General features: G+C 30.6%; 3 protein-coding genes across 8 annotated transcripts; 2 read left to right on the forward strand and 1 right to left on the reverse strand.

Moving 5' to 3' along the window:
• Nucleotides 1-162: 162 nt before the first annotated feature.
• LOC115882166 (putative hydroxypyruvate isomerase) lies at nucleotides 163-1347 on the forward strand. Its single transcript, XM_030900046.1, has 4 exons — nucleotides 163-260; nucleotides 378-610; nucleotides 660-771; nucleotides 823-1347. The coding sequence occupies exons 1-4, from the start codon at nucleotides 223-225 to the stop codon at nucleotides 1304-1306; spliced, it is 867 nt and encodes a 288-aa protein (XP_030755906.1). The 5' UTR covers nucleotides 163-222; the 3' UTR covers nucleotides 1307-1347.
• Nucleotides 1340-8653, reverse strand: LOC115882165 (rho GTPase-activating protein conundrum-like). 6 transcript variants are annotated; one of them, XM_030900040.1, is made up of 11 exons: nucleotides 8245-8653; nucleotides 6369-6525; nucleotides 5820-6064; nucleotides 5637-5764; nucleotides 3963-4209; nucleotides 3729-3905; nucleotides 3526-3676; nucleotides 3132-3476; nucleotides 2873-3074; nucleotides 2595-2802; nucleotides 1340-1842 (listed from the first exon to the last, which is right to left on the reverse strand). In XM_030900040.1, exons 2-11 carry the CDS (start codon nucleotides 6463-6465, stop codon nucleotides 1744-1746), a joined length of 1899 nt encoding a protein of 632 aa, XP_030755900.1. In that variant the 5' UTR covers nucleotides 6466-6525; nucleotides 8245-8653; the 3' UTR covers nucleotides 1340-1743. The 6 variants fall into 6 exon arrangements, with proteins under 6 accessions (XP_030755900.1, XP_030755901.1, XP_030755905.1 ...); XM_030900041.1 differs by lacking the exon at nucleotides 8245-8653 and adding an exon at nucleotides 7997-8188; XM_030900045.1 differs by lacking the exon at nucleotides 8245-8653 and adding an exon at nucleotides 8117-8187.
• A 12991-nt stretch (nucleotides 8654-21644) lies between these two features.
• Nucleotides 21645-22836, forward strand: LOC115882444 (transmembrane protein 205). The gene is made up of 3 exons (XM_030900509.1): nucleotides 21645-22049; nucleotides 22123-22468; nucleotides 22529-22836. The coding sequence occupies exons 1-3, from the start codon at nucleotides 21811-21813 to the stop codon at nucleotides 22820-22822; spliced, it is 879 nt and encodes a 292-aa protein (XP_030756369.1). The 5' UTR covers nucleotides 21645-21810; the 3' UTR covers nucleotides 22823-22836.
• Nucleotides 22837-23876: the final 1040 nt, after the last annotated feature.

Here is a 23876-nt window from a genome sequence, read left to right on the forward strand (position 1 = left end):
GGGAGAATACTTATATATAAACTTTGTATATCTATGAACAGAAAAAATACAGATCACTGCTTTATCAATGAACGTTAATATAATTTAAACTCGTTAGATGTCTACGCTGCATATTCGCGGTTTAAGTAGCTTTTAAAAATCTGCAAGATATAACATAATTTTCTTAAATAAAATTACTATATTAAACAAGCTTTTCTTTAAGGTCATTTATATTTGTTCAAAATGAACATCATATTTAAACATGCTAACTCATTTATCCTGTAAGAAACATTATTTACTTAAAACAATATTTTTTGTTTTCGCTATTAGATATCTTCTTATCTTTTAAGAAAACTCTAAAATTGCTTAATACAGTACTGAGATTTGCTTGTTTTAAGGTTATGTGTCTTTGTATTACCTCAAGCAAGATTATCCCAAGAAATGTCGAAATTTTGCGCAAATTTAGCGTTCCTTTTTAAAGAAACGCCCTTCTTGGACAGATACGCGGCCGCCAAACAAGCCGGATTTAGCGCCGTTGAATCGGGGTTTCCTTTTGGTTTTTCGAAAGAACAAGTGGTCAAAGCTAAGAATGCTGCTGGCATTGAGCAAATTCTTATAAATATATTCACAGGTAAGGCATTACTTCTAACTTCATACTAAATAAAAAGTGTTTTGTATAGGTGATGTTACTAAGGGAGAATTAGGATATGCAGCTCTACCAGGTAAACAAAATGAATTTAAACAATCACTTAACACCACAGTGGAATATGCTAAAGCTCTAGGAGCAAGAAAGTAAGTTATTTAATATGTATAAGCAGAGAGAATATATAAACTTTTTTTAAGGATTCATATAATGTCAGGACGCGTGGAAGGTCAAGTAACAGATGACCATGATAAAACCTACATAGAAAATCTTAAGTTTGCTTCAAAAATACTAGAAAAAGAAAACCTACTAGGGGTCATAGAGCCAATCAATAATTATTCTGTACCTAAATATTACCTCAACTCTTATGAAAAAGCTGTGAATGTATTAAAAAGTGTGAACAGTCCTAACTTAAAGCTTCAATTAGACATTTTTCATCTACAGCTGATAAGAGGAGATATAACACACACTCTTGAAGAGCTAAAATCCCTTATAGGGCACATTCAAATCGCTCAGGCGCCTAATAGAAATGAACCTGACACACCTGGAGAAATAAACTACAAGTACGTTCTTGGCGCGATCAAAAATATAGGATACAATGATTGGATTGGGTTAGAATATACGCCTTTAAATGGAACTGTCGACGGACTGGGTTGGGTTAAAAAGTTAGGCTACACTTTGTGATTTTACTGTTCAAATAAATACAGATTTTTTGTCATTTAAAATGTCTTTATTTTGGCACAATACATAAAAACTATTTTTAATAAGTATTAAATATTAATAAAGTTACGATCACAATGTAAAAGTTATTGATGAGCAACAGTTAAGACATTACAGACTAAATTTAATACTATTTGTTCCTGATACTTAAGGGTATTTGGTTGAATATTTTTGAGTAATCTTTCCCACTGTTCTGAATCAGTATTTAGGAACCACACTGCTTTAAAAAATTTCACATTTCAAACACATTTTTTTTCACTTAAAATTTAAGACAAATTATAATTATAATCACGCGGATAAATAATTGTCGCCTTTAATTATTAAAATTGCTCAAAAATCTTTTTTAAGTACGCCTATGTGGTTCTTATTATAGTAAGGAATGAGTTAATAATAATCTAAGTCTAAATATTAAATAAAAAGTCCTTCTTCATTCTAGGCACGTTCATAGCACCTGGCTCATACTGAGTACTACTTCTCACCAATTTGGTCTTAGCAGATCGCTAAAAATTAGAATACGTTTTAATAATGATAATCTTCATTAAAAAAACTCCGCACACAAAGTTACAACAAAAAATAAATCTCATTATTGAAGGTCGCTACTGTTTAACATAAAACATCCACATGCTTGGTTGTAAATCAAAATAATAAATATCTCAAACAAAACTAGTAGTACGGGAGCCCAAGCGGAGATTATGGAATAAATTCCATAATGTCAGTAAACTCAAGCGCGACAGAATACCGTATAAAGGGAAGAACTTTTCACCCTGTTAAGTACCCCCACCATACAGGAACCTTTTATACGGGGTTATGTGCGTAGAGCAGCCAAAGTAAAAGCCAAGAGTAAAAAATTAGTATTTCTGATATTTCTTCCTTTACTTTGATTTATTGTGAAGCAGACAACATTACTGAAAAAACTAATATCGTCGGTGAAATGTGTTAAACTCTATTCCTGATTTTATACCAGAGAAAAGAAACCGTATAAAAAATATGTACACATGTAGCAAATAGCAAGTATATTCACGCGTTAATATGATCAAGAGATAATAATATTTGTTGGGGAATAACGAAACTCAATCTCAATAAAATTTTGTTGAAAATTTAACGTAAAAATTATGTATTAAACGTATTATTTAATTAAAGTAAAAGTTAGCAGGTTAACAAGTTTCACTGACGATATATTACTTCTGGTCTAGCTACAAAGATTAATAAAACATTAAATAGTAAAACCAAATATTGAATAAAAAAGACTCACAAGTTTTTTGTCTTTTCCCATATCCTTTTTAACCTGAGCTTTCTTTTGAGCTTCTCTGGCTTGAAAGACCAGATAATTGGGCACTGTCCATAGTTTATCCCCTGTCTTTAACAAAGTCTCCATAATACAGCAACACACAGCCGCACCGTTGATTTGTTTTGCTAATTCCTCATTGGTTACTTTCTGATCGAAGTGTTTACGATTATCCCTGAAAACGCCACTAATATAATCTTTGAACACTGAATGAAATAAAACAATTAAAAAATTAATAAAATTACTTGGGCAGAAGTAGTTTAGGAGGAAAGAAAGATGGCGCCGTGATCATCGCGACATTCCTTAACCCCATTCTGTTCCTACTCTCATTTTCGATTATTTTCAAAAAGAATTGCAACAAAAGCCTAAAAGTGTTCCTATGCTCGATGGGTAACATTAGAACGAGCAAATTCAGAGCCCTGACCTTGTCTTCAATATTTGGTATTGCTAAAAATCATAATAAATTATATATTTGTAAACTTGGATATAATGAAAACTTCTTACAGCCAGTTTTATAAAACATATCAAACAATTCCATGGTGAATATCGGATCTGGTAAATCTCTCAGAAGCTTCTTCAGAACACCCGTTAGCTCGTGAACTGTAGCTTCCTTAAGCAACTTTTCAACGTGCTTCCTGTTATTATAGAACTTCAATTCGATTTCATGACAGAGCTGTTCTAATTTTTGCTTCTGACCAGTCAGTCTTAGAATGCCATCTTCGTTGATACACCTGCTACTCAAATGTTCCACTATACTTTGAAATACTTGAGGTACCATGGAGTTGTCAGTGGGACGAGCCAAATCACGCATCACCAAAGAAGTGAGGTTAACCCCAAAGACGTTACCGCCTAGAAACGCTTTTTATGAAAATGAAACGATTTTCACCAGATAACGAACCTTTGTTTTTGATACTGGCCTTTTTCTTATGATAGCTTATGTGATAATGATCTAATATGGCAACCACTTCAACATATAACAGCGGTTTTAGATGTTGATATTCAACATCGCTGAATTCTTCAATGCACACGCCTTCATCCAACTGCCATTCCTAAAAATATATTTTAAAAATTTATTTTAATTGTTTTTTTTTAATTTCTTACAGTGGACTGAAAGTTATTATTTTCGTTTTGTTTAATGACACCTTCAAAACTTAATGTGACATCCTCATTCACTTCTATGGGAGTGATGTACACAGTACTGCAATTATTATGAGTGGTGACTATATTATTAGTTCTGGTAAGCTGAGTATGAAAATTTTCTGGCTCTCTAAATAATTCCTATAAACCAAAAATGTTAGAGTCGTAAATAAATGTATACTAGCATTTATCACTTGCCTGGTGTTTATGTGAGTTTAAATGGACTTCTGTAGTAGGATCGCTACCACTCCTTGATCTCTGAGGTCGTGGTAACGAACCATTCTCAGTTAGCTGTTGGTACCCTTTTAAAACGACATTTTCAGAGCCCAAGTGAGCGATGTCTCCCTTGTTATCGTGCTTGGTGAATTTTTTCGTTTGAAGAGGCTCACTTGAAGTCCATTTTATTTTAGATTTTTGGTTAACTTGAGTCGAATGATCTGAGGTGCTAAAAATATATTTTTTATCACAAAAAAAGGACGAAATATCGATGAGATAGATGTGTACCGTTTGTTAAAAAGAAAAAACAACATATTTTATATTTAACGGCCTTGAGTAATAATCAATACAATAAAGCAAAAATAAAAAAAAGGATGACAAAACTGCACAAGCTCGTTTCATTTCGCTGTAAAAGAACAATGTGTGAAAATGCTCTATATAAATGTGCTAATAAAAGACACTGAGAGGAAGATAATGAAATTGATTAAAAATTAATAATAAAATGTGCATATTTCAGATAGAGAACAATCGGGGTAATTAAATTTGTACCTTATAGGAAATTCTTGCCAACTTAAGAAAAATATGCGATTTGATGCCATATAATAGAAAAATCGCGAATACAGATGCTCTCTGACTATTCAACCAAAATAGTCAGAGAGCAAAAATAAAAAAAAATCTCAAAATAATAACCAGAACACCAAATTTGAAGAGAAATACGAGAAATACTACTGTAAGCAATAAAAAAATCTAGAAAAATAAAGCAGTTTAAACACAAAGAATAAATTGGTTAGTATGCCACATATAAACAGAAAACAAAAACACACTGAACAAACAGGCATGACAAACATACCCACTGCCAATATAGCTAGACCTTCTATAATGGGAAATCATATTTTTTCGTATTTTTCTACAACACCCCCACTTTTTGGGACACCATAGGGATCAAAAAATAGAAAGGAAAACAGATTTATTAAATACAGGGAAAAACATCGCCCGGTTTCTAATAAAATGAACGTCAAAGATTAAAAACAACTCTTTTAGTGAAGAAGTAAAATATTTACCTAAACCTTACCAAATACTCTGGTGTGACTCTGGTATCTAGAGTAATTCAAACAACCCCTTCATTGGGATCTCGAAAACTATAGTAGATACGAGGAATATGCCATACATCGTTAGAATCGCAAATAAATTATTTATTTAGATGTGTAAAAATCTAATATGGGACCTTTAAGAAAATATAAATTCGATGAAGGTGGGCAAAAGACAAAACGTCGCATGACAAATCTGAAAACAACGTTGTGTAACTGGAAGAAATGCCAATGAAAATGTGCTTTTAGTTTTGGGATACCAAATAAAATCAGAAAAAATAAAATCAAAATTTTCAATTTTCGGTTTTTCTCGAATATCTCCGGAACTAATTAACTTTATTTTAGATAACTTGCTGAATAGTGCAGAGGTGTTTCACTATATTATTTTCTTTGAAAAATCAAATATTTCTTGGAAAAATCAATTTTGGGACCAAAACCAAACCAAACCAAAACTTTGCCCTAATTTAGCCATGCCCGTATAGTTATCGAGATGCTAATGGTGGGGCTCCGAATTTGAATTACCCTGGATTTTAGAGAAGCCTGTATCAACTTATCAAACGTTACTTACAATGGAGGTAAGGATGAAAGCTGTTGATCTTCGTCTGACGTAAGATCCTCGTTGTTTGAGTTAGGATTATCCCCAGAATCCAGAGAGTCTGGAGTTGCGCTTCTTGAACGAGATCCTGTACTAGAAGTCTGTAATCCAGGTCATTAAAAAAACAGAAAGGTCCATTTTAGAATAGAGTTTTACCTCTACGTTCCCCCAGGCGACATCTCTCACATCTTGTCTATGTTTCCTCCTGGGCTGTCTGTTTCGTAAAGTTTTATTTAATGTCGCTACTCGAGATCGGATTGTTTGCGTCTGTTTTTCAGTCAAATGCCTCTGATTTACAGAGTCGATCAGCACATTCTCTGGAATCTCTTTACCTTGCTGGTGAAACTGACTCAAGTTTTCTAGTCCGACTTTCAAAAGAAAATCTGTGGCCTGTTCGGCTTCTAAAAGGTCAGGACATTTTTTTAGATCGACAAAAGTACATGCCATCCAAATAACGATTTAATTTAATATTATGTGATGTGATTTAATGATGTCCCCCTTTGTCAAAACAAATTCGACATGACATGACTCAAAGAACAAACCAAGTAAATAGAATTATCTGAATAATCTGTATGTATATATACTTTATTAATGTGTGTAATAAAATGATTAAAAGGATTACTAAGCCATAAAATGTTCTATTGTTTATCGAAAATCATTTTCGTTTAATTCAATTGCGACCAATTAAAGAGTTTAGGCGCTTACCGTTAGGAATATGTTCCTCCTCCTCTAAATTGCTAATATCATTTTGAGTATCCTTTACTTCATCAAGGTAATATCTCAAGACGTCCTCCGATTCCATTGCTCAAACTTTAGCACATTTATTTTTGATGAGACATTCCTATTATCTTTTATTTCGCTTCTAAAAAATCAATTTTTTAATCCAGTATTTAACATTACAGAACTATACTAAAAATAAAACTGTCATAGCATAAAAAAATCTGTAAGTGCTCTTTACTTAAATACACAAATAGTAATCAAACAGACATTAAAATATTTATAAGTACGTCAGTGATTAGATTATACGGGGTAGATAAAAAAAGAAAGATTTTAAAATAGGTAATATTTTGAATATAGTTTTAGGCCGATCAGACCTTAGAATATCTTTTATGGCAATCTTTAGAATGATTCACTTACATGTTTGCTTAATGAAATTTGAATGAAATTAAGACTTGCGAAATAATTCAAGATAACAAGAGAGTAAAAATAAAAGTTATAGAATGATTTACAGCACAAAATGAACCGATTCAATGGCGTAGAAATACTTTCATAAAATTTGACCCCGAATTTCGAGAAACTATTTGAAAACGGGCAATTAATCGCAATTAATAACAAAACTCGTCGGCATAGCTCTAATTTACATATCGCTATAGTAATTATAAGAAGTAAACTGAGTAAAACTTCCTCTTTCAACCCGATCTATAAAAATTACAAATGCAATTTAGTCATGTCGAAATTTTATATAACGGATTTCTTAAGAACCGGCGAAATATCGACCGATCTTTTCTGGTTGAACGAACTGAAATTGACAAATAAAGACATTTTCGTTGCACAAACTCTTAAAAGACAATAAGAATAAAATTAGTTATGGTAAAAAAAATACAAACAATGGCAGCTGTGTCTTTTTTCTGTCGCACTGATTTTTATTCAGAATGCACAGCGAAAAAAACTTTTAGAAAAAACAAAATGACACACACACACACACATATTTGCAATAATCGTCACAGATTTCAGCTTTTATCAAGTCACTCGAAAAATTTTATCATATATATTGCGCATCGCATTCATAGTAATTTGCAAATTATGTAGGTATTAGATAAAATATAATTTATAATTTTATACCTTTAAACGGTTTTTCTTTCACTTAACCAAAAATTGATTTAACTCAGGTTTGTAACATATATTAAAAACATAGGAATATACAAAAATTAACTGTAGAATGAGATAAACCGATAGCAATGTTTGCTAACAACCTTGTTTTGTTTCGTTATACAGTGCTGTAACATTTTTTTTATTTGTTCTGATAAAACGTATCTCAATTTTTGAAAATTAGATCAAATAAATATACATTTACCTCACAAGGACTTTTTGGAATCCCCCTTAATATTTTAACGCGACATTTAAAAAAATATAAATATTTCTTTCCTGCGAATAATTAAAAATAAATAAAATCATATAACTTGTTACATAATTTCTACCTTAACAGCACTCCTTGATAATCTTTAAGAGACATTTATCATATTAAATAGTTTTAATTATGGAAATAAAACAGCAAATACATAAAATATCTGTGTTAAATGACAAATCGCAAATAGATATTTATTTATATTCACCTTGCGGAATTTTGAGGTACCTACAGCACCGTTAATTATGTATTCAAGCTGTGTATAAAGAGGACATACCAACATTCAACTGACTACAATAGAACACGAACAAGATATCACTTCAAATACCTTTTAACTTGGTCAAAAGTTTGATGTTATGTGCTGCTATTATCACAGTTTTATCTTTAACATATGATTGTTTTTATAATACAGCTAATAACTCTATATCTACAAACAAATAAAGTACATGCACTTACCCAATAAACATCTAACTTCGTTTCTTTAATAACTAATTGATCACTCGCTTTTTGATAAGGATATAAAAATATTATTGTTTACTTTTCTTCATTTTATCATCACCTCCCCGATAAAAATAATAGAATTATAATTATAAATATTTACACCAGATTTTTCAGAAGCAAATCAAAACACGGGGTTCTTTTACTTTTCCACCAACACCTTGCCTAAAAAATCAGGTTTCGCTTAATAAAGAAATTGTTATAAAACCTTGACTGGCCGATGTAAATTCAACGTAAACATAAAACAGTACTAAGTAAAAATGGTACTATTGCATTTCAAAGCCATCGCCTTATTTCACTAGACATTAAGCCAGCAACAAGCAACAATTTCATTTTGTACGTCAACAGAGCGCTATTAAAAACAAAGCCTACTTAAGGCAGTCCTACTCATTTTAAATTTAAGTCATCTCCGGCACGTCTTAGAAAAAAATAAAGAATAAATGCAGACATTAATGAGAGAAGGAGATAGATATAACCGTGAAGAACCATACCACGTGGCTTCAATCCCCTACCCAATCATTCAAAAAGTTTCTAAAATTAATGCACTACCACTAGCACCATCTACGTAAAAATTGCAAGAAACTACTGTAGTGACGTCATTATCCCAAGCTGGAAACTACCTTAAATCCTCGATAGTGTATAGTAAGTTGCCTAATATCAGTTGATCTCTAAAAATTGAAAGGTGTATTATGAATATGGAGGCTAAAAGCCCTCCATAGTCATAAACTTAGATTAAGGATAAGAATTCATGATTATGCAGGGTGGAGGGTTATGGTAGTTAGAGTGCTATGGTAGTTAGAGTGCTATGGTAGTTATGGTAGTATGGTATAGACTTAGGGTAGTATGGTACTTCTAAATTCCCCATTTATGTTAGGAAAAAGGGTAATGGTGTGGATCCGGTGGCTGACCTTGAAACGAGTTTTTGCTGCATATAGTCACAGACACTACGCATGCGCACATCTTCGATGTTGCCAGATTGCAAGTTATTTTGGAATTATTTTTAGTAGTAAACATATATGTGCTTTTCTGTGTTTTTTTGTCAATATATACAGTATGATCGAAAAATCGGCGTCCAGTTGGCTGGGAAATGACGATTGAGGACATTTCCCATATAAAATGACAGCGATCTTCATTTCATAGTCATCGCTGACGCTATTTTTTTCAATCATAGTACGCGGTATATTATTTATATTTTTTATTTATATTACTATAATTATTTATATTATTATTTTAAATATTTCGCACAACACGTGAAACGTGAACGCTTATTATGTATTTTTATAGTCAATAAAATTAAATAGAAATAAAATTCTAGATTCCTATAATTAATCTAATTGCTCTAGATTATTATGCTATACGTTTAAAAAGTGCTTTATTAAAAATTCGGTAAATATTAAAAGGGATGTGTCCAAGTTGTTTTTTATTTTTCAATGCTGTAGCTCCATGTCATGTTCATAATAGTTTTTTTTAACATTCCATCAAAACTATGGAGGCCTTAAAAGGCCTTTTAGCCTCCGTAATTAAAACTGTAGAATCATCTTGAGCAACATTTACAGTTAACTTGTTTAATTCTGCTTATACATATATTGCATTAATTTTTCTGCTACCTTAAGATTTCTCTATTCTTACACCTAATTTATGTGATTTTCTTAGCATAATATGATTTATAAACCATATTTTTCCTAATGGAAGGATGGAATAGGATATGCAAAATTAAGATATTTTAACATTTATTTTCCAGACAAAGCATAATATAGTATTAGGATTAAGACATGACAAATATTATAAGAAAGATCTTAATATAAATCACAAACTAATTACAAACTAATCTTAATTTGGTCTTGTATAAACACAGGTGTAAAACTAATAAGATCAAATATCTCAACCTTCACCATATTGACAAGATTTGGCATTATAGCAAGAAATTACAGTAAATTAAGAAAAGAATATCAAAGTACACAATATTAAATACTGTAATGTATTCTACGACACAAACCATCTCCCTTCTAAAGAGAAAAAGATAAAACATAAAGCTTATTTTAGTCTTATCAACACACTCTTCGATAAAATATATGTCTAAAATTGCTGTTAATCCACTAACTTGATATTTTTAAGAAATTATGATACAAATATTATAATCAAAGTATATTATATTAGTAACATGACGTGTATTGTTCTATGTATAAGACTCGTCATGGTAGTATTTCAAAACATCAATACATATAATCAAAACTATTGTTGCCTGTAAATAACTAGAAATTAAATAACTTGAAAGAAATAAAATAATTCTAATAAGTTTAAAACCATTAAGAAGAAATCCGTACATGATAATTTTTAATTTTAATGTATATATATAAATAAATGTTATTATTAGTACAATTTGATATATTAATAATTCTTTCATTTCACAATCTTCATTATTCTTCTTATCTTAATTTTGGATATCAAGATAAATCTGAAATTATAAAATTAATTATATAGAATTTGTATTATTATTGATTAACACTAAAAAAAATTTTTCAACTGCAAATAATTCGAAAATAAACTGCAAATTGGCAACATCGAAGATGTGCGCTTGCGTAGTATCGATGATCAAATGCAGCAAATATGGCCTTCAAGGTCAGCCACCGGATCCACACCCTTACCGGAAAAAGTTTCATTTTCAATAAAAAATGTAACTGTTTTCTTACGTAGAATAATTTAGAAGTCATATCGTGAAAGTAAACTATTAATAATTACAACTAAATTATTATAAATAAGGAATTTTAATAACAAAAACAAGGAAAGGCCAATAATCCTATATAATTTTAAAATTACATATCCGAATCAATTTTAATTTGAAAAAAAAAATTATTGTTTCACTTGAAAAAATGTTCTAAAAAAGTGAAATAAAAAAAAATCTTAAAAATCTACCGAGTGACAGCAGGGCCTATTTTTAATCTGATCGGGCCCTAAGGCCCAAGCAAAAATTCGGGCCCTCTTTTCCGATAAAATTCAAAAATTATGAATATTTTACAACCTTTAACGGGCTTCCCAGACAACCCGGGCCTTATGGTAAAATAGGCCCTGGATGTACTGATTTCTTTCGAAAATCGACAACTATGAACCTATGAACTCTTCCTGGACACAAACGGTACATTGTGAGACAAAAAATTGTAGAGAGAAACAAGCCCTATAACATAGGATATAACATTTTAATGAACAGTGCTTTCCATAAAATCAATAAAATGAAAAATATACGAAATAATATACATGTACTGATTTCTTTCGAAAATCGACAACTATGAAACTATGAACTCTTCCTGGACACAAACGGTACATTGTGAGACAGAAAATTGTAGAGAGAAACAAGCCCTATAACATAGGATACAACATTTTAATCAACAGTGCTTTGTGCTTTCCATAAAATCAATAAAATGAAAAATATACGAAATAATATGCATGTACTGATTTCTTTCGAAAATCGACAACTATGAAACTATGAACTCTTCCTGGACACAAACGGTACATTGTGAGACAGAAAATTGTAGAGAGAAACAAGCCCTATAACATAGGATACAACATTTTAATGAACAGTGCTTTCCATAAAATCAATAAAATGAAAAATATACGAAATAATATGCTCTCAGGGCCTATTTTTCATCTGGTCGGGCCCTAAGGCCCAAGCAAAAATTCGGGCCCTCTTTTCTGATAAAATTCTAAAATTATGAATATTTTACAACCTTTAACGGGCCCCCCAGACCACCGGGCCCAAGGCCCGGGTCTTATGGGCCTTATGGTAAAATAGGCCCTGAGTGACAGCTAATGTGATTTTAGATTTTAGAGATCTACACTAAAGTGGTCCTATTGGCAAATTTTCATAATATAGCCAAGCATGATAAGTTTATCTTTGAGCGTCCGTGTATTGTTAGTTGCCTATAGTATTAAGTCAAAAAATATATATATCTGACACTCGTTATTTTTAAAAAGATTTACTACAGAATTAAGAATAACTTCGTGAAACTAATTAAATATTTAATTAAAAATTAATGACTGTGCAGTAAGTATCAATATCGAGTTTTGCAAATTCTAACACAGCGTGAAATTGTTTGGCCTTAATTGAAATAATCCAATGTTTAGAAAAAGTTTCAATATGATATTAAGATTCGATCTGAGATATATCGAAGTTTTTAAATGACATAAACGAGTTGAATGATCCTTTTTGGCAGTAACTGAGCGTTTCAAAAATAATATCCACAGTACCGACGAAATGTTAAAGCATAAAAATAACAATTCTGCATTAAGATGGGCCAATATACATATGATTCAACTGCTTGAAAATAAAACAAAAAGTCAATGAGAGCAGTGTAGGCCAGGCCAGGCACATTTTTTCCGATAGATTTATTTGGCAGAGTGATATACGTATGATGTTACGTACATCACATGCGTGTAAAAATATATAAATACTAAAGACACATGATCGCGATTTTTTCAAAACAGATACAGCAGTTTCTGGCAAAAATAAACCCGATCCTACATTGTCGAACTTTTTATACCACCTTTCACCTTTATAAATTGCTCTTTTATACAGGGGTTGGTGAAAACTTGTTGCACAATAATACACGACGTGACAAGAGTATCGTACGCAAGATTTCAGCGTACAATTACTTACTCCAGATAAAATAAGTATTATTATAGCTTTTGAACTCAATAATCCATATTTGCTTATCAAATTCAGCCTTGATAAGAAAGGCTAAAAAACCGATTCCAACGGTTCCATGAGACCTATTACTATATAAATCAACAAATATTTGTTAATTTAGTGTATACAGTATGCTAAAAGAAATTAACAAGTCTCCGAAATTAAATAAAATCTTACTTTTATTGTTCATATAATGCCCCGTATGCACATCACGTTTTAGCTGTTCAGTCAAAACGGTCCGTTTTACCTGAACTGAATTAAAGACCGTCTAGAGAACTGACGGGATCATTCAGCTTTGCAACAAAACTGAAGAAAATATAAATAAATTTACAAAGAACAATATGGATATATTACAGCATCTTTACTAAGCCACTTTTAACACGTAAACACAAAATACATTAATTTTACTCACCCTGTAGATGAAGGTTGTTGTTTTATTTGTTAATGTGATGATCAAAAGTCAATGTCTCATTAAGGGAGATATTGCTAAAAAATATTATGTAATAAATTAGATGATAAAAGACATGACCTTTCCTTAAGAATTTTGAAAAAGAGACTTTTTAATTATTTGCACTTTAAACTTTTGTGACATGGAACAATGAAAAAAAAACGTCATAGTTTAATCAGTGAAGTAGTTTAGCTGGAAATGCAATAAATTCTATTTTGACATGAGTTTACAATATGCTGATACAATCGTTCTCATTTATGACGTTCACACTTATTTATTTCATTTTTACAAAAATATATTTTCGACGTATATTCACAAATTTTAGTATCTGGCGAGAAAATATTTACGTTCAATAATTTTTTTAACACCTAGGATTATAAAATAACAATAAATTATTTTAAGTTAAGGAAAATAATAATACTGTCACTGGAAAAATCTGGAACGCACATATAAACAGCTGAAAATATTTTTGAAAAAGTGCAGCAAGCAAAATATATTTTAAGAAATATTCCACGGATATAAGTTGTTGATCTTGGAAGCCTGTTCAATTAACTCAAAGATCCTTCCATTAATAATAATAAATACATACACTTCATAAGGTTATAATACCTAATTGCCAGTCATTTTGAAAACATAAGGGCACTTACCTTGACACAGTCGAGGCTGAACTTTTGGTTGCCTGAAAAGAAAAAGAAAATATATTAGGAAAGTATTTTTAAACTAACTATTAATTTTAGATTTACAATATATATTTTAAAGGTAACATAAAAAACATTTAAGCATTTAAAGGTCTTGGTATATTATCGTGAGTTCCCCTGGAAGTAGAAAAGGCGCTTAAAGATATGAAAAATGGAAAAGCAGCAGGGAACGACGGAATAACAGCTGAAATACTTAAGTACGTTGGTAGAAGGACTTGGAAAATTCAAGCAAAAACATACATCAGCTTCTTAAGGACAAAACACATACCGCAAGACTACATCAGATACTATAGACCAAAAAGCCTACTACCAGATGCAAGCAAATTGATAAATAAAAAAATTCCAGAATTCCCAACTGACAAAGGAGTACGACAGGGAGATGCAATATCCCCAAAGGTGTTTACAGCAACACTAGAAGAAATCTTCCGTCAACTAGAATGGACCAACAAAAGATGGAGAATATATTATATTACCATCTAAGCTAAGATTCACTGATGACATAGTCCTAATTGTCAATAGTCTTGAGGAACTACAAACACAAATTAACGAACTAAATAAAGCCATAAATTCATTGAAAGTACACAGTGCTTTCTCCATAATATGATATGCCAGAATTAAGGAATTATTTAATAATTTCTAAACCGGGACCCCGGGATCCCGAAATCCCGTCATATTTATCGCCGAAATCCCGATATTAAATCCCGGGATCCCAAAAATCTCGAAAAAATTAAATTCCCTATCTAAAATGATTAGACTTTGTACGCTTTAGTCTTTCAAAGATCATATTTTATTTATACTAAGCAGAACGTCGATATCAAAAGGTTATATTTCCATGTTTGCTATATTTAATATACGCGGGAGGGATAATGGGGGTCTCATCTCCCCTCTCAGAAAGAAATTTACAATTTCAATAGTCATCAAAATTGGCGATTTTCGTCATGTTACCGATTTTATTAAAACTGCTCTGTTATTTCCTAATTAAAAGGTACAGAATAAGAAAATATGTAATCTTACGAGAACAGTAATTGATGTAGAGGACGTTTTAACCTTCATCAAAAATCGCTGAAAAACAAGGGTCCAAAAAACGTATTTTCTCATAAAGACAATGTATCTAAGCCTTCAAAAGTATATTATATATTTTTAATCTACATAAAATTTCCTACAAATCCTAAAATTTTCGTAATTTTATGACTATGTTTACTATGTGTCTAACGTCTTTGAAAATGCACTAAATAATAAAAATAGTCAAAACCGAGCATTTTTTCGACATTTCCATATATACAGGGTGAGTCTTCTTCGAAAGTTGAGTCTTCGCGAAAAAAAATTTATGAAAATTTGGAATTTTTTTAAAGAAAATTTGAAACTTTTTTTAGTTAAAAAATATAATTTGTTGATAATATGGCAACATAGGTAGTAGATTAAATTAACAATTGTTTTAGTCTCATTTGTACCTACAGTAAATTAATAATATAGGTAATATAAGGAAATCGACAATCGGTAATATAAGAAATGTTTTAGGTATTAACATTAAAAAATTACGACTTGACTAGTACTTAAAAATTGAATTTTGGGTGTCTTGACTTGACGGTGGTTATTTTGATTTAAGTCATTTTGCCGACTTAACTCGTAAAAACGACTTAAATTACATTATAATGATTTAAGTCTTTACGAAAATGACTTGACTTAAAAGAAAATGATTCAAGTCAAACCCTTATTAAGACTTAAATCATTTGATTTTTATGTTGAATTTGACTTAAGATTTAAATCAGTTTGATTTTAGAAATGACTTAAGACTTAAAGCTTTTTAAAATTGACTTGTTGCAGCTCTGCAACAAGTCTGAAATTTCAAAACGGAATCCCGATCTCGGAAATTGAAACCCCTACTCCAAACCGTACCTATGCATATTAAATAAAACGACAAAAATAAAAGCTGTAAAATAATTGTTGAACTTTGAGCCAGGTCAATAATTCCGTGGTTTCGTCAGAATCGGTATCGTCCGTCGTCCAGACACAGCGACTCCCGGCCCTATCAAAATTGCCATTAAATTAATTCCAAGGCATAAAACGAATGAAAATTTTATGTAATGATAAGGCTGTATCGATATAATTGCGGACAGGTTGGGTTTTTATTCGCACTAGGCTTGAATACGAGTCGAGTATCACGTAGACCATGAAGAAAGCTACCCTACCACTCGCAGACTTTTAACACAATCTGCAGCAGAGACTCGTGACGTAACATGTGTGTAATTCGACCCAACCACTCAGTTGCTCGTGTTCCAATTAATTAACATGGCCAATTAAGCCAAGTATTCAAACAGATTTCCTCTAACATCCACATTCCAGAAGTCTTTTATTTTTCATTCAATCAATAAACTTTGATTTCCCGTTTGATAGTGCATCGGCCACAGTAAAAATCAGACACAGCATAGACAGCACATGATAAAAATCTCAAATTTATCTTTATTAATTCCTAATTTTCCTTTAAAGGCGAACTTTGATTCTATAATATTCAATTTACCCACATAAAATTGAGATAAAAGAAAGTATCATTCATGATTATTAAACACGATTGTTTTGATTTGGTTTCTAGTTCTTCTATTTGGATCTAAGGTTTGTATAATGATGAGAAACAAAAAACAAAGATGATTTTCAAAATTTAATCGAATTTTAACTCATGAAAAACAAATGTACAACATAATTATTACAAATCAAAAATAAACCGACTAGAACATAAACACATTTAGGTCTCTTATCTTTCATGCACTGCAAAATAATAAAGCTGTAATTTTTTTTGTTAATTTTTCAAAAATTTACATCGCGTGCAGATATTGTGTAGGACCATAATGACCATCATGCCATTTTTCATAATTTGTTTAATTTCTATAATAACTTTAATACCAAAAAAATTCGAGCTAATTTGTAACTACTGGTAACTACTGTAGTCTGTAGAACTTCTTGGAAAAATATTGTTTTGTGACAAAAATAAAAATCCCACGATTTAAATGCTGTATAACATGCAAAAATATTTCAGTTGGTTTATTATTAAAAAAACAGGAATAAAAGTATTATAATTTTACGACCATAACAAGATTGCTATTAAGTCCAAGGCATAAAACGAGTGAAAATTTCATGTAATGATAAGGCTGTATCGATATAACTGCCTACACGTTGGGTGTTTAGAAAAAAAACACTTTTGGGAAATTTTTCATTGTTTTGTTTAGAAAACTGGGCCAGTCCAGATCTGCAATTATTTTAATAGTCACGTAATTATTATCCTTTCATTAATATAAAAAAATGTGACTAATATTAATGAAATATTTAGATCCTTTACAGGAAAAAAACGTCTTTCAAGGTTTTTAAGTTTGTATATTTATCCTTTCTTAATTATTTAAATGAAGTACAATAGAAACGTTATTTTAAAGACAAAAAATATAAGTTATAGAAATATTAAAAATAGAATAATTTCTAATATTTTTTAAATAATTAGTTAAGTGTAGCAGTCAAAAGAATTCTATATAAATAAATAGTAATTCCAAGAAGCTACCACTCTGCGTGATACAAATAGAAAATAGAACATTTCCTACTTCCTAAAATTGAATTTAAAAAACCGTTTATGTAGATAATAAATAAGGAAGAACTGTAGATATGTCACAAGTTCAAAAATTAAAAAAGAAATCAATCAAGTGACCACTGTGACTTGCTAGTGCACTTAGCAAAATGGGTGTCCTATTTGCCAAATTAATGAAACAATTGGATGATAGAGAGTTCGTAATTGGTCACTTAACCGTTATAGTTTCAATGAACTAAGCATGACGCTAAATTCGCACGTATACACTTGATGATGTATATATTTGTCTATTTAGTTAGAAGATTGCAAAACATTCAATGTGCATTGAAAACGTACAACTAAACCAACGTCTGAAAAATCCAGTAAATTTAAAAATGCTGTCAATTACTAATTAAAAGGTGGAGAATAAGAAAAGATAGGTCAATGTAGTGTTACGAAAACAGTAAGAGATATAGAGGACGTTTTAACCGACTTCAAAAATAGCTCAAAAACAAGGGTCCAAAAAATTAATTTTCTCACAAAGCCAATAAGGTACCTAAGCGTATCTAACAAGGCGTATAAATTCTGAATCTGCATAAAATTTCCTACAAATGCTGAAATTTTCATAGTTTTAGGCCAATTCTTACTATTATTCCAAAACCTTTAAAAATGGACAAAATGGCACATTATATAAATATGTAAGGGAGGCTACACCATAATTGGAAATGGTTGAATAAGCTGAAAATGATGATGATGATGACATAAGATATTATGTATGAAAGCCATACATATCTTATAACAATAATATACAGAAGATTACGACCCTATGTAGCCTATTACAAAGATTTGGTGACTTCTACAAGTATGACCCCCTGATTTGATTTTTTTAACTACTTCGACTTTTCAAGAGGTCTCGAGTATCTAGAAATTCTATTAATCTGATATAGAAATGTAAATCTTCCGATATATTCGACATAATTAATTTTTATCAGATTTAATAACAATAAACGCAAAAAATACGTAAGTGGCCAAATACGCAAGCAGAATTCGTTTTTGAGAACTTTCCATATAAAACGTGTTATTTGATTGTTAGTCATAAGACTCTCAGAATTTTTTAAGTCCAAAATATACAACTGTGCGTAAATAAATCACCTGCTTGCTTTTCAATTAGTTTTATCTAGCGCACCTTAAACCTGTCAATAAATGTCTAATTCCTGCTAATAAAAACAGTTCATAAAGAAGTCGCGCCAAGATTTTTAACGAAATATTGTTACGTATCATTTGCATGCAACATTTTGTGCAAAATGTGCATCTGAACAACTATTATAAACGCTGTATTGAGATGACCTAAATGAAAATTGCAACCCAAATCGATATTGTTTTTATAAATGAACACATGTTTAAAGTATTATTTAATAAATAATTTAAATGAAACAATTATTTCTGATGTCACTAAATTGTTACCCAATGTTTCTCTACGTATTTAGCATGTTTAGTGAGTTAATAACTGAATGAAGTTGTCAAAGAGCGCTAAATATATTTTACACTGACTTAATAATTAAAAAAATTATTTATTCAGGCCGTCAATATTTGCGTATGTGCATAATAATGTTAATTTAACCACAGAGCTTCATTTTCAATAGAATTGGCCTGTTTTCAATAGTTATAAATACATAATTAATTCAAAAACATCACACCAGAACATACACTCGACATTGGTTAGATTAAAATATAGCAAGATAATTGCAGAAAATTCCACATAGACCGGATTTCCATACGTCCGGACTTACCCGGACATGTCCGGGTTTTTAAGGTGTCCGGAGTGGCCCATCCAGTCGAAATTTGAAAAAATCAATTAAAATGACAGAACACTCTTGACTGTCAGATGAGACAAACTTTACATACTTAATTAAACTTATAATTTATTTTTAGTCCGGATTTCAGAGCTCACTGGTCCGGAATTTACAAAAACTTGTCTGGAAACCCTACATACAATAAATAATTATTGAAATTAAAAATCACCTGATAAATAAAATTTGATAGTGCATGTTCGAGGGTTTTTGTGTCTATTGGATGATTTCATCGAAACACATCTCGTGCGTCTATAGAATTACCACATTAATTTGCATAAATTAAGTGTTTCACGTTATAACCCATCGGATTTTCTGAGAAAAAATCATATTTCTTTCGAAATAGCCCATCCTTTTTGGACAACAGAATTCCCCTCTTGAGTTCATTCATATTTTTCTATAACAAAACTTTACAATACTATATTAGAAATATTCTCAAGGTTTTAGTAATTTTTCTATTTGTTTTTTTTTATTAACTAGCAAAATAGATATGTACTTCTAGGAACATCTAAAAGTAGTTTTACGTTTAGAGAAAATAATTTTAAGAAAATTAAAAGAAAACAGCATATGATTATTGATGATTCATAAATATTTACTGTTGATATAGTAAAGTAATAGTAGTTTTCCAGAACGCGTACGTCAAAAGAGGATAATAAAAAAAATAAAAAATATAAAGATTTTTACGGGTACAAGAATCAGTGATAAGATATTTTGAAAATTATCCTTGGAATTTCCAAATAGACAGTGAAATGTTGTCAAAACATTTGGATTACTCAAATTCCTAAAATAAGAATATGTTTTTTATTGGAAAATCAACCGAAACAGACTTTGATCTATTTATTTTTGATTGGAAAATGTCTCCTCAGAGTATGTAATTTGTTCAATTGCAAAAAATATACATTTTGAACAAGTGGCGTTATATCCCACTATACAAACAAAGATGGCACTCAAAACTGTATATTTTTAGAACCATAAATACAAAATATCCCACAGAAAAAGGTGGTGAAATATTATATAATATTACGAGACGAGCATTTTGGTCACGTAGCATCTTAGAATTTTTTTCGATAGCTTTTCAAATCCTATATCTGAACATTTTACACCTGTCTTATTCCTATGCAGCCACAAATATAACGGTAAAATTAAAATAAATGGAGCAAATTTCCCCATGTCCTACACCAATGACTTGGAATTCGTTTTAAAAATTACTTCTTCGTTAAAAGAAGAACCAAAGAGGATCTTGTAGAACCACATTGAAAATATGTGCAAAAAAAACTCCCTACATATCAATAAATGCTTTAGGTATTTCAGATGACCATTTAATAAAAACAATTTTTTTTTCAACAGTTCTTCAACAGTCGATACACATTAAAAATTAAATATAATAAAATAAATGTTACTAAAATTAAAATTATTTAAATGAAATAACTAATGATGTTATTTTTATTAAATAAAAAATTAAAAACCTATTCTCCCCTCATTCTAGAAACAATTTCAAAAATATGGCAATAATTTCAAAATGTTATTACAAAATTCAATAAACTTAAAACATTCTCGATGATCATTCAGATTAGATAAACAATTATATTTTTATACATATGTATAGTATTTAAAAAAAATCAAGAAAATGTATATAAACCAAATATAATAAAAATATATAATTTGTAGATAATAATAAACAAATATCAAATAACTTTTAAAATACATATTTTTTTTAAAATAAAAAATGATTATATCAGAACAATAGACAGTAGATTAATATAATTGTATTGCATAATTTTAAAGATATATAATATATTTTTTTTTGTAAAAGAAAGAGCCGTGTGAAAAGGTATTTTCTAATGAAACAATTAAAAGTTAAATAACTAAGAATGGATAAAAAATCGATATCAATAATTAAATACATTAGATCAATTAATTCAATACATGAACCATAGTAAAAAAATTTGCATGCCCTTATTATAAAGAAAATTTACTTGATATTACCAAACTGAATTTACAAAAATTAAAGAACTATATATATTATACTACAACAATGCATTTATGTCAGTCGGATTATGTTATATCAAAAATATATATTTTTTTAAAAACAAAATGCCCAGCTCTAGAGAGCAGGGGGGGGGCATTCAGTTATAAAACCTTTTACTATAAGATCCACATCAGAGTACTGAAGTATCTCATTAAGTGAGACTGACTGCAAGTAGATCGTTCACGTCGCGTAATTTTAAAATTCGTGCTGTGAAAACGCTCGCTGTGATTTTTAAAATAGTATTTTATCTGATAAAAATTTGAACGAGAAAATGTGCGTGGGTCATATACCAAGTGAGAAAACCAGTTATGAACTGCCTTCATCTACAACCACCACAACAAGCTTGAAGGAGCTTGCTTCTCTGAAGAATGTTTGTCTGCTGTCTGAAAAAAAGGATTCCCATAAGGAATACACCCAAGATATTTTGGCTGTGATGACCTACTGGACCAAAGTGCTCGTCTTTATGATCAACGACTATATTAAGAGTTTCCAAAGTACAAAAGCATATAGGTAAGTACTTTTACTGAATGTTAAACCAATTAGAAATGTGAAGGCCTAACAGAAATTTCATTTCTTGTTTCAGAATAATCACAAGTACAACTCAACCAGCTCATTTTGTAGTGACAATATCTGTCCTCTACTTAGCCTATATCTACCTGTCCAACAAGTCGACAGTGGCAACTATATCACCTGTATGGACGCTGCTGTACTTAGGATCATTTAGTGCTCACTTTGGAGCTCAAATCTGGATGACATTCATATCAGGACTGTCTCTCTATTTTTCACTGCCAAGGCATACTTTTGGAAGTGTTCAAAAAGTACTGTTCCCTAGATACTTTCTACTTAACAGTATGCTCAGCATGGTCACTCTGGCTATTTTTCTAAGAGTCAAAACCAATGAATTGAAGAATTTGGAAATAGGAGTTCAGGTAGGTACATTTAAAAAAGACTTACCAAAAAACAACAACTAATAGTTCTTTCCTCTGTAGGCGTTTGCAATGTCCTTTTGCTTTCTCATTGAGCTGCTCATCTTCCTCTATTTGGTCCCTCCACTCACTGCTCTCATCTCTTCGAAAACTGCCATCGAGAAGGAGGCAGGCACTGGAATGGAAGTAGGACAATTTGAATTAGGAAAATTACACAAGTGCCCTCATTATATAAAGATTTTGAAAGCTTTTAGAAAAGTACATATGACTGTGGCGATAGGAAATATGTGTGCGTTAGGCTGTACATCACTACACTTGTATTATCTAGCATGTAAACTGTGTGCTTTATCTATATAGACACTTTTATTTAATTATTTATTTATTAATTTTAAGTTGCCTGATCTGACATAGACTATAGGTATTTATTTATACATTTAGGTTTTTATAATGAAATCAGTATTATTCTGCTATACGTTTTGGTACAGCAGTTTGTTGTGTTCCTTTCTCACTGAACAAAAAATATTTGGACTGTTTTTTTATAATAAAACTTGAATCAATTAAATTTGTTATAGTTTTAATGCAATAAACTTAATAATCGAATAAGGTGGTCAAGTCAAGTGAAATTTTATAATTCATGTCAAGAAAGTTCAACTCTCATATTAACACCAGGCAAGAACATAATTAAAACATAAAGCTAATACTAATACACCTATACTGAGAAACTCTTCAAACGAAACACCTTTACTTAGTTTCACTTATCGATATCACATCGATATGTACGAATCTTGTTTAATCTTTTTGGAATAACTTCAGGATATACAAGATTTCTTCATTATTATTACTCCGAAACTTGGTATACCTAAATCCTCAATGTTAAAACGCCAACTTACAGTTATAACTAACCTGATAGATTATATTATATACCTCTTAAATACTATAAAGTTTAGGATATATGTACTAAATATTCAACTCCATTGTACCTGTACCATGTAATTCTTCTAAAACCTCTACATCCTTTCTTATACCAAGAATTATTTCATTGAACTTTTTAATGATATATTTGTTTGAGACTGTTTGAAATTCTTCATGAACATTGTACACACAGATTGTACAATGTACAACATAGGTAGATGTCGGTATGAAGAATTTCAACAACCTTGAAATAATAGCCCAAATTTTCTAGGGAGAGTAGGCAGGAGATGAAATATAATTACCTATGCAACTTAACTTACAATTCTTAATCGTTACACCCTTGTATATATATAAACAAGGGTTACACTAAACGTCTGGTATATTTTTGGTACGAGATGCGATGTGATAGTTCTGATTAGATTAAAATTATAGGAATCGGAAACTCGCGTATGGACGTCCAGGTTCTGTCCAAATATTATTTTAAAATCGAACGGTCGAC

This window comes from Sitophilus oryzae, unplaced genomic scaffold (assembly GCF_002938485.1).
Source record: "Sitophilus oryzae breed Bouriz unplaced genomic scaffold, Soryzae_2.0 scaffold_177_pilon_pilon, whole genome shotgun sequence".
Lineage (NCBI taxonomy): Eukaryota > Metazoa > Arthropoda > Insecta > Coleoptera > Curculionidae > Sitophilus > Sitophilus oryzae.

What these genes read in the sequence shown, in the direction of transcription:
- LOC115882165 (XM_030900040.1), bottom strand. Translation starts at nt 6,465, where the DNA reads ATGGAATCGGAGGACGTCTTGAGATATTACCTTGATGAAGTAAAGGAT. An exon ending in GGAGGAACATATTCCTAACG is followed by an intron (nt 6,065 to 6,368) that starts GTAAGCGCCTAA and finishes CTGACCTTTTAG; the next exon opens with AAGCCGAACAGGCCACAGAT. An exon ending in CTTTCATCCTTACCTCCATT is followed by an intron (nt 4,210 to 5,636) that starts GTAAGTAACGTT and finishes ATATATTTTTAG; the next exon opens with CACCTCAGATCATTCGACTC.
- LOC115882166 (XM_030900046.1), top strand. Translation starts at nt 223, where the DNA reads ATGAACATCATATTTAAACATGCTAACTCATTTATCCT. An exon ending in CATGCTAACTCATTTATCCT is followed by an intron (nt 261 to 377) that starts GTAAGAAACATT and finishes GCTTGTTTTAAG; the next exon opens with GTTATGTGTCTTTGTATTAC. An exon ending in AAAGCTCTAGGAGCAAGAAA is followed by an intron (nt 772 to 822) that starts GTAAGTTATTTA and finishes ACTTTTTTTAAG; the next exon opens with GATTCATATAATGTCAGGAC.
- LOC115882444 (XM_030900509.1), top strand. Translation starts at nt 21,811, where the DNA reads ATGTGCGTGGGTCATATACCAAGTGAGAAAACCAGTTATGAACTGCCT. An exon ending in CAAAGTACAAAAGCATATAG is followed by an intron (nt 22,050 to 22,122) that starts GTAAGTACTTTT and finishes TTCTTGTTTCAG; the next exon opens with AATAATCACAAGTACAACTC. An exon ending in ATTTGGAAATAGGAGTTCAG is followed by an intron (nt 22,469 to 22,528) that starts GTAGGTACATTT and finishes TTTCCTCTGTAG; the next exon opens with GCGTTTGCAATGTCCTTTTG.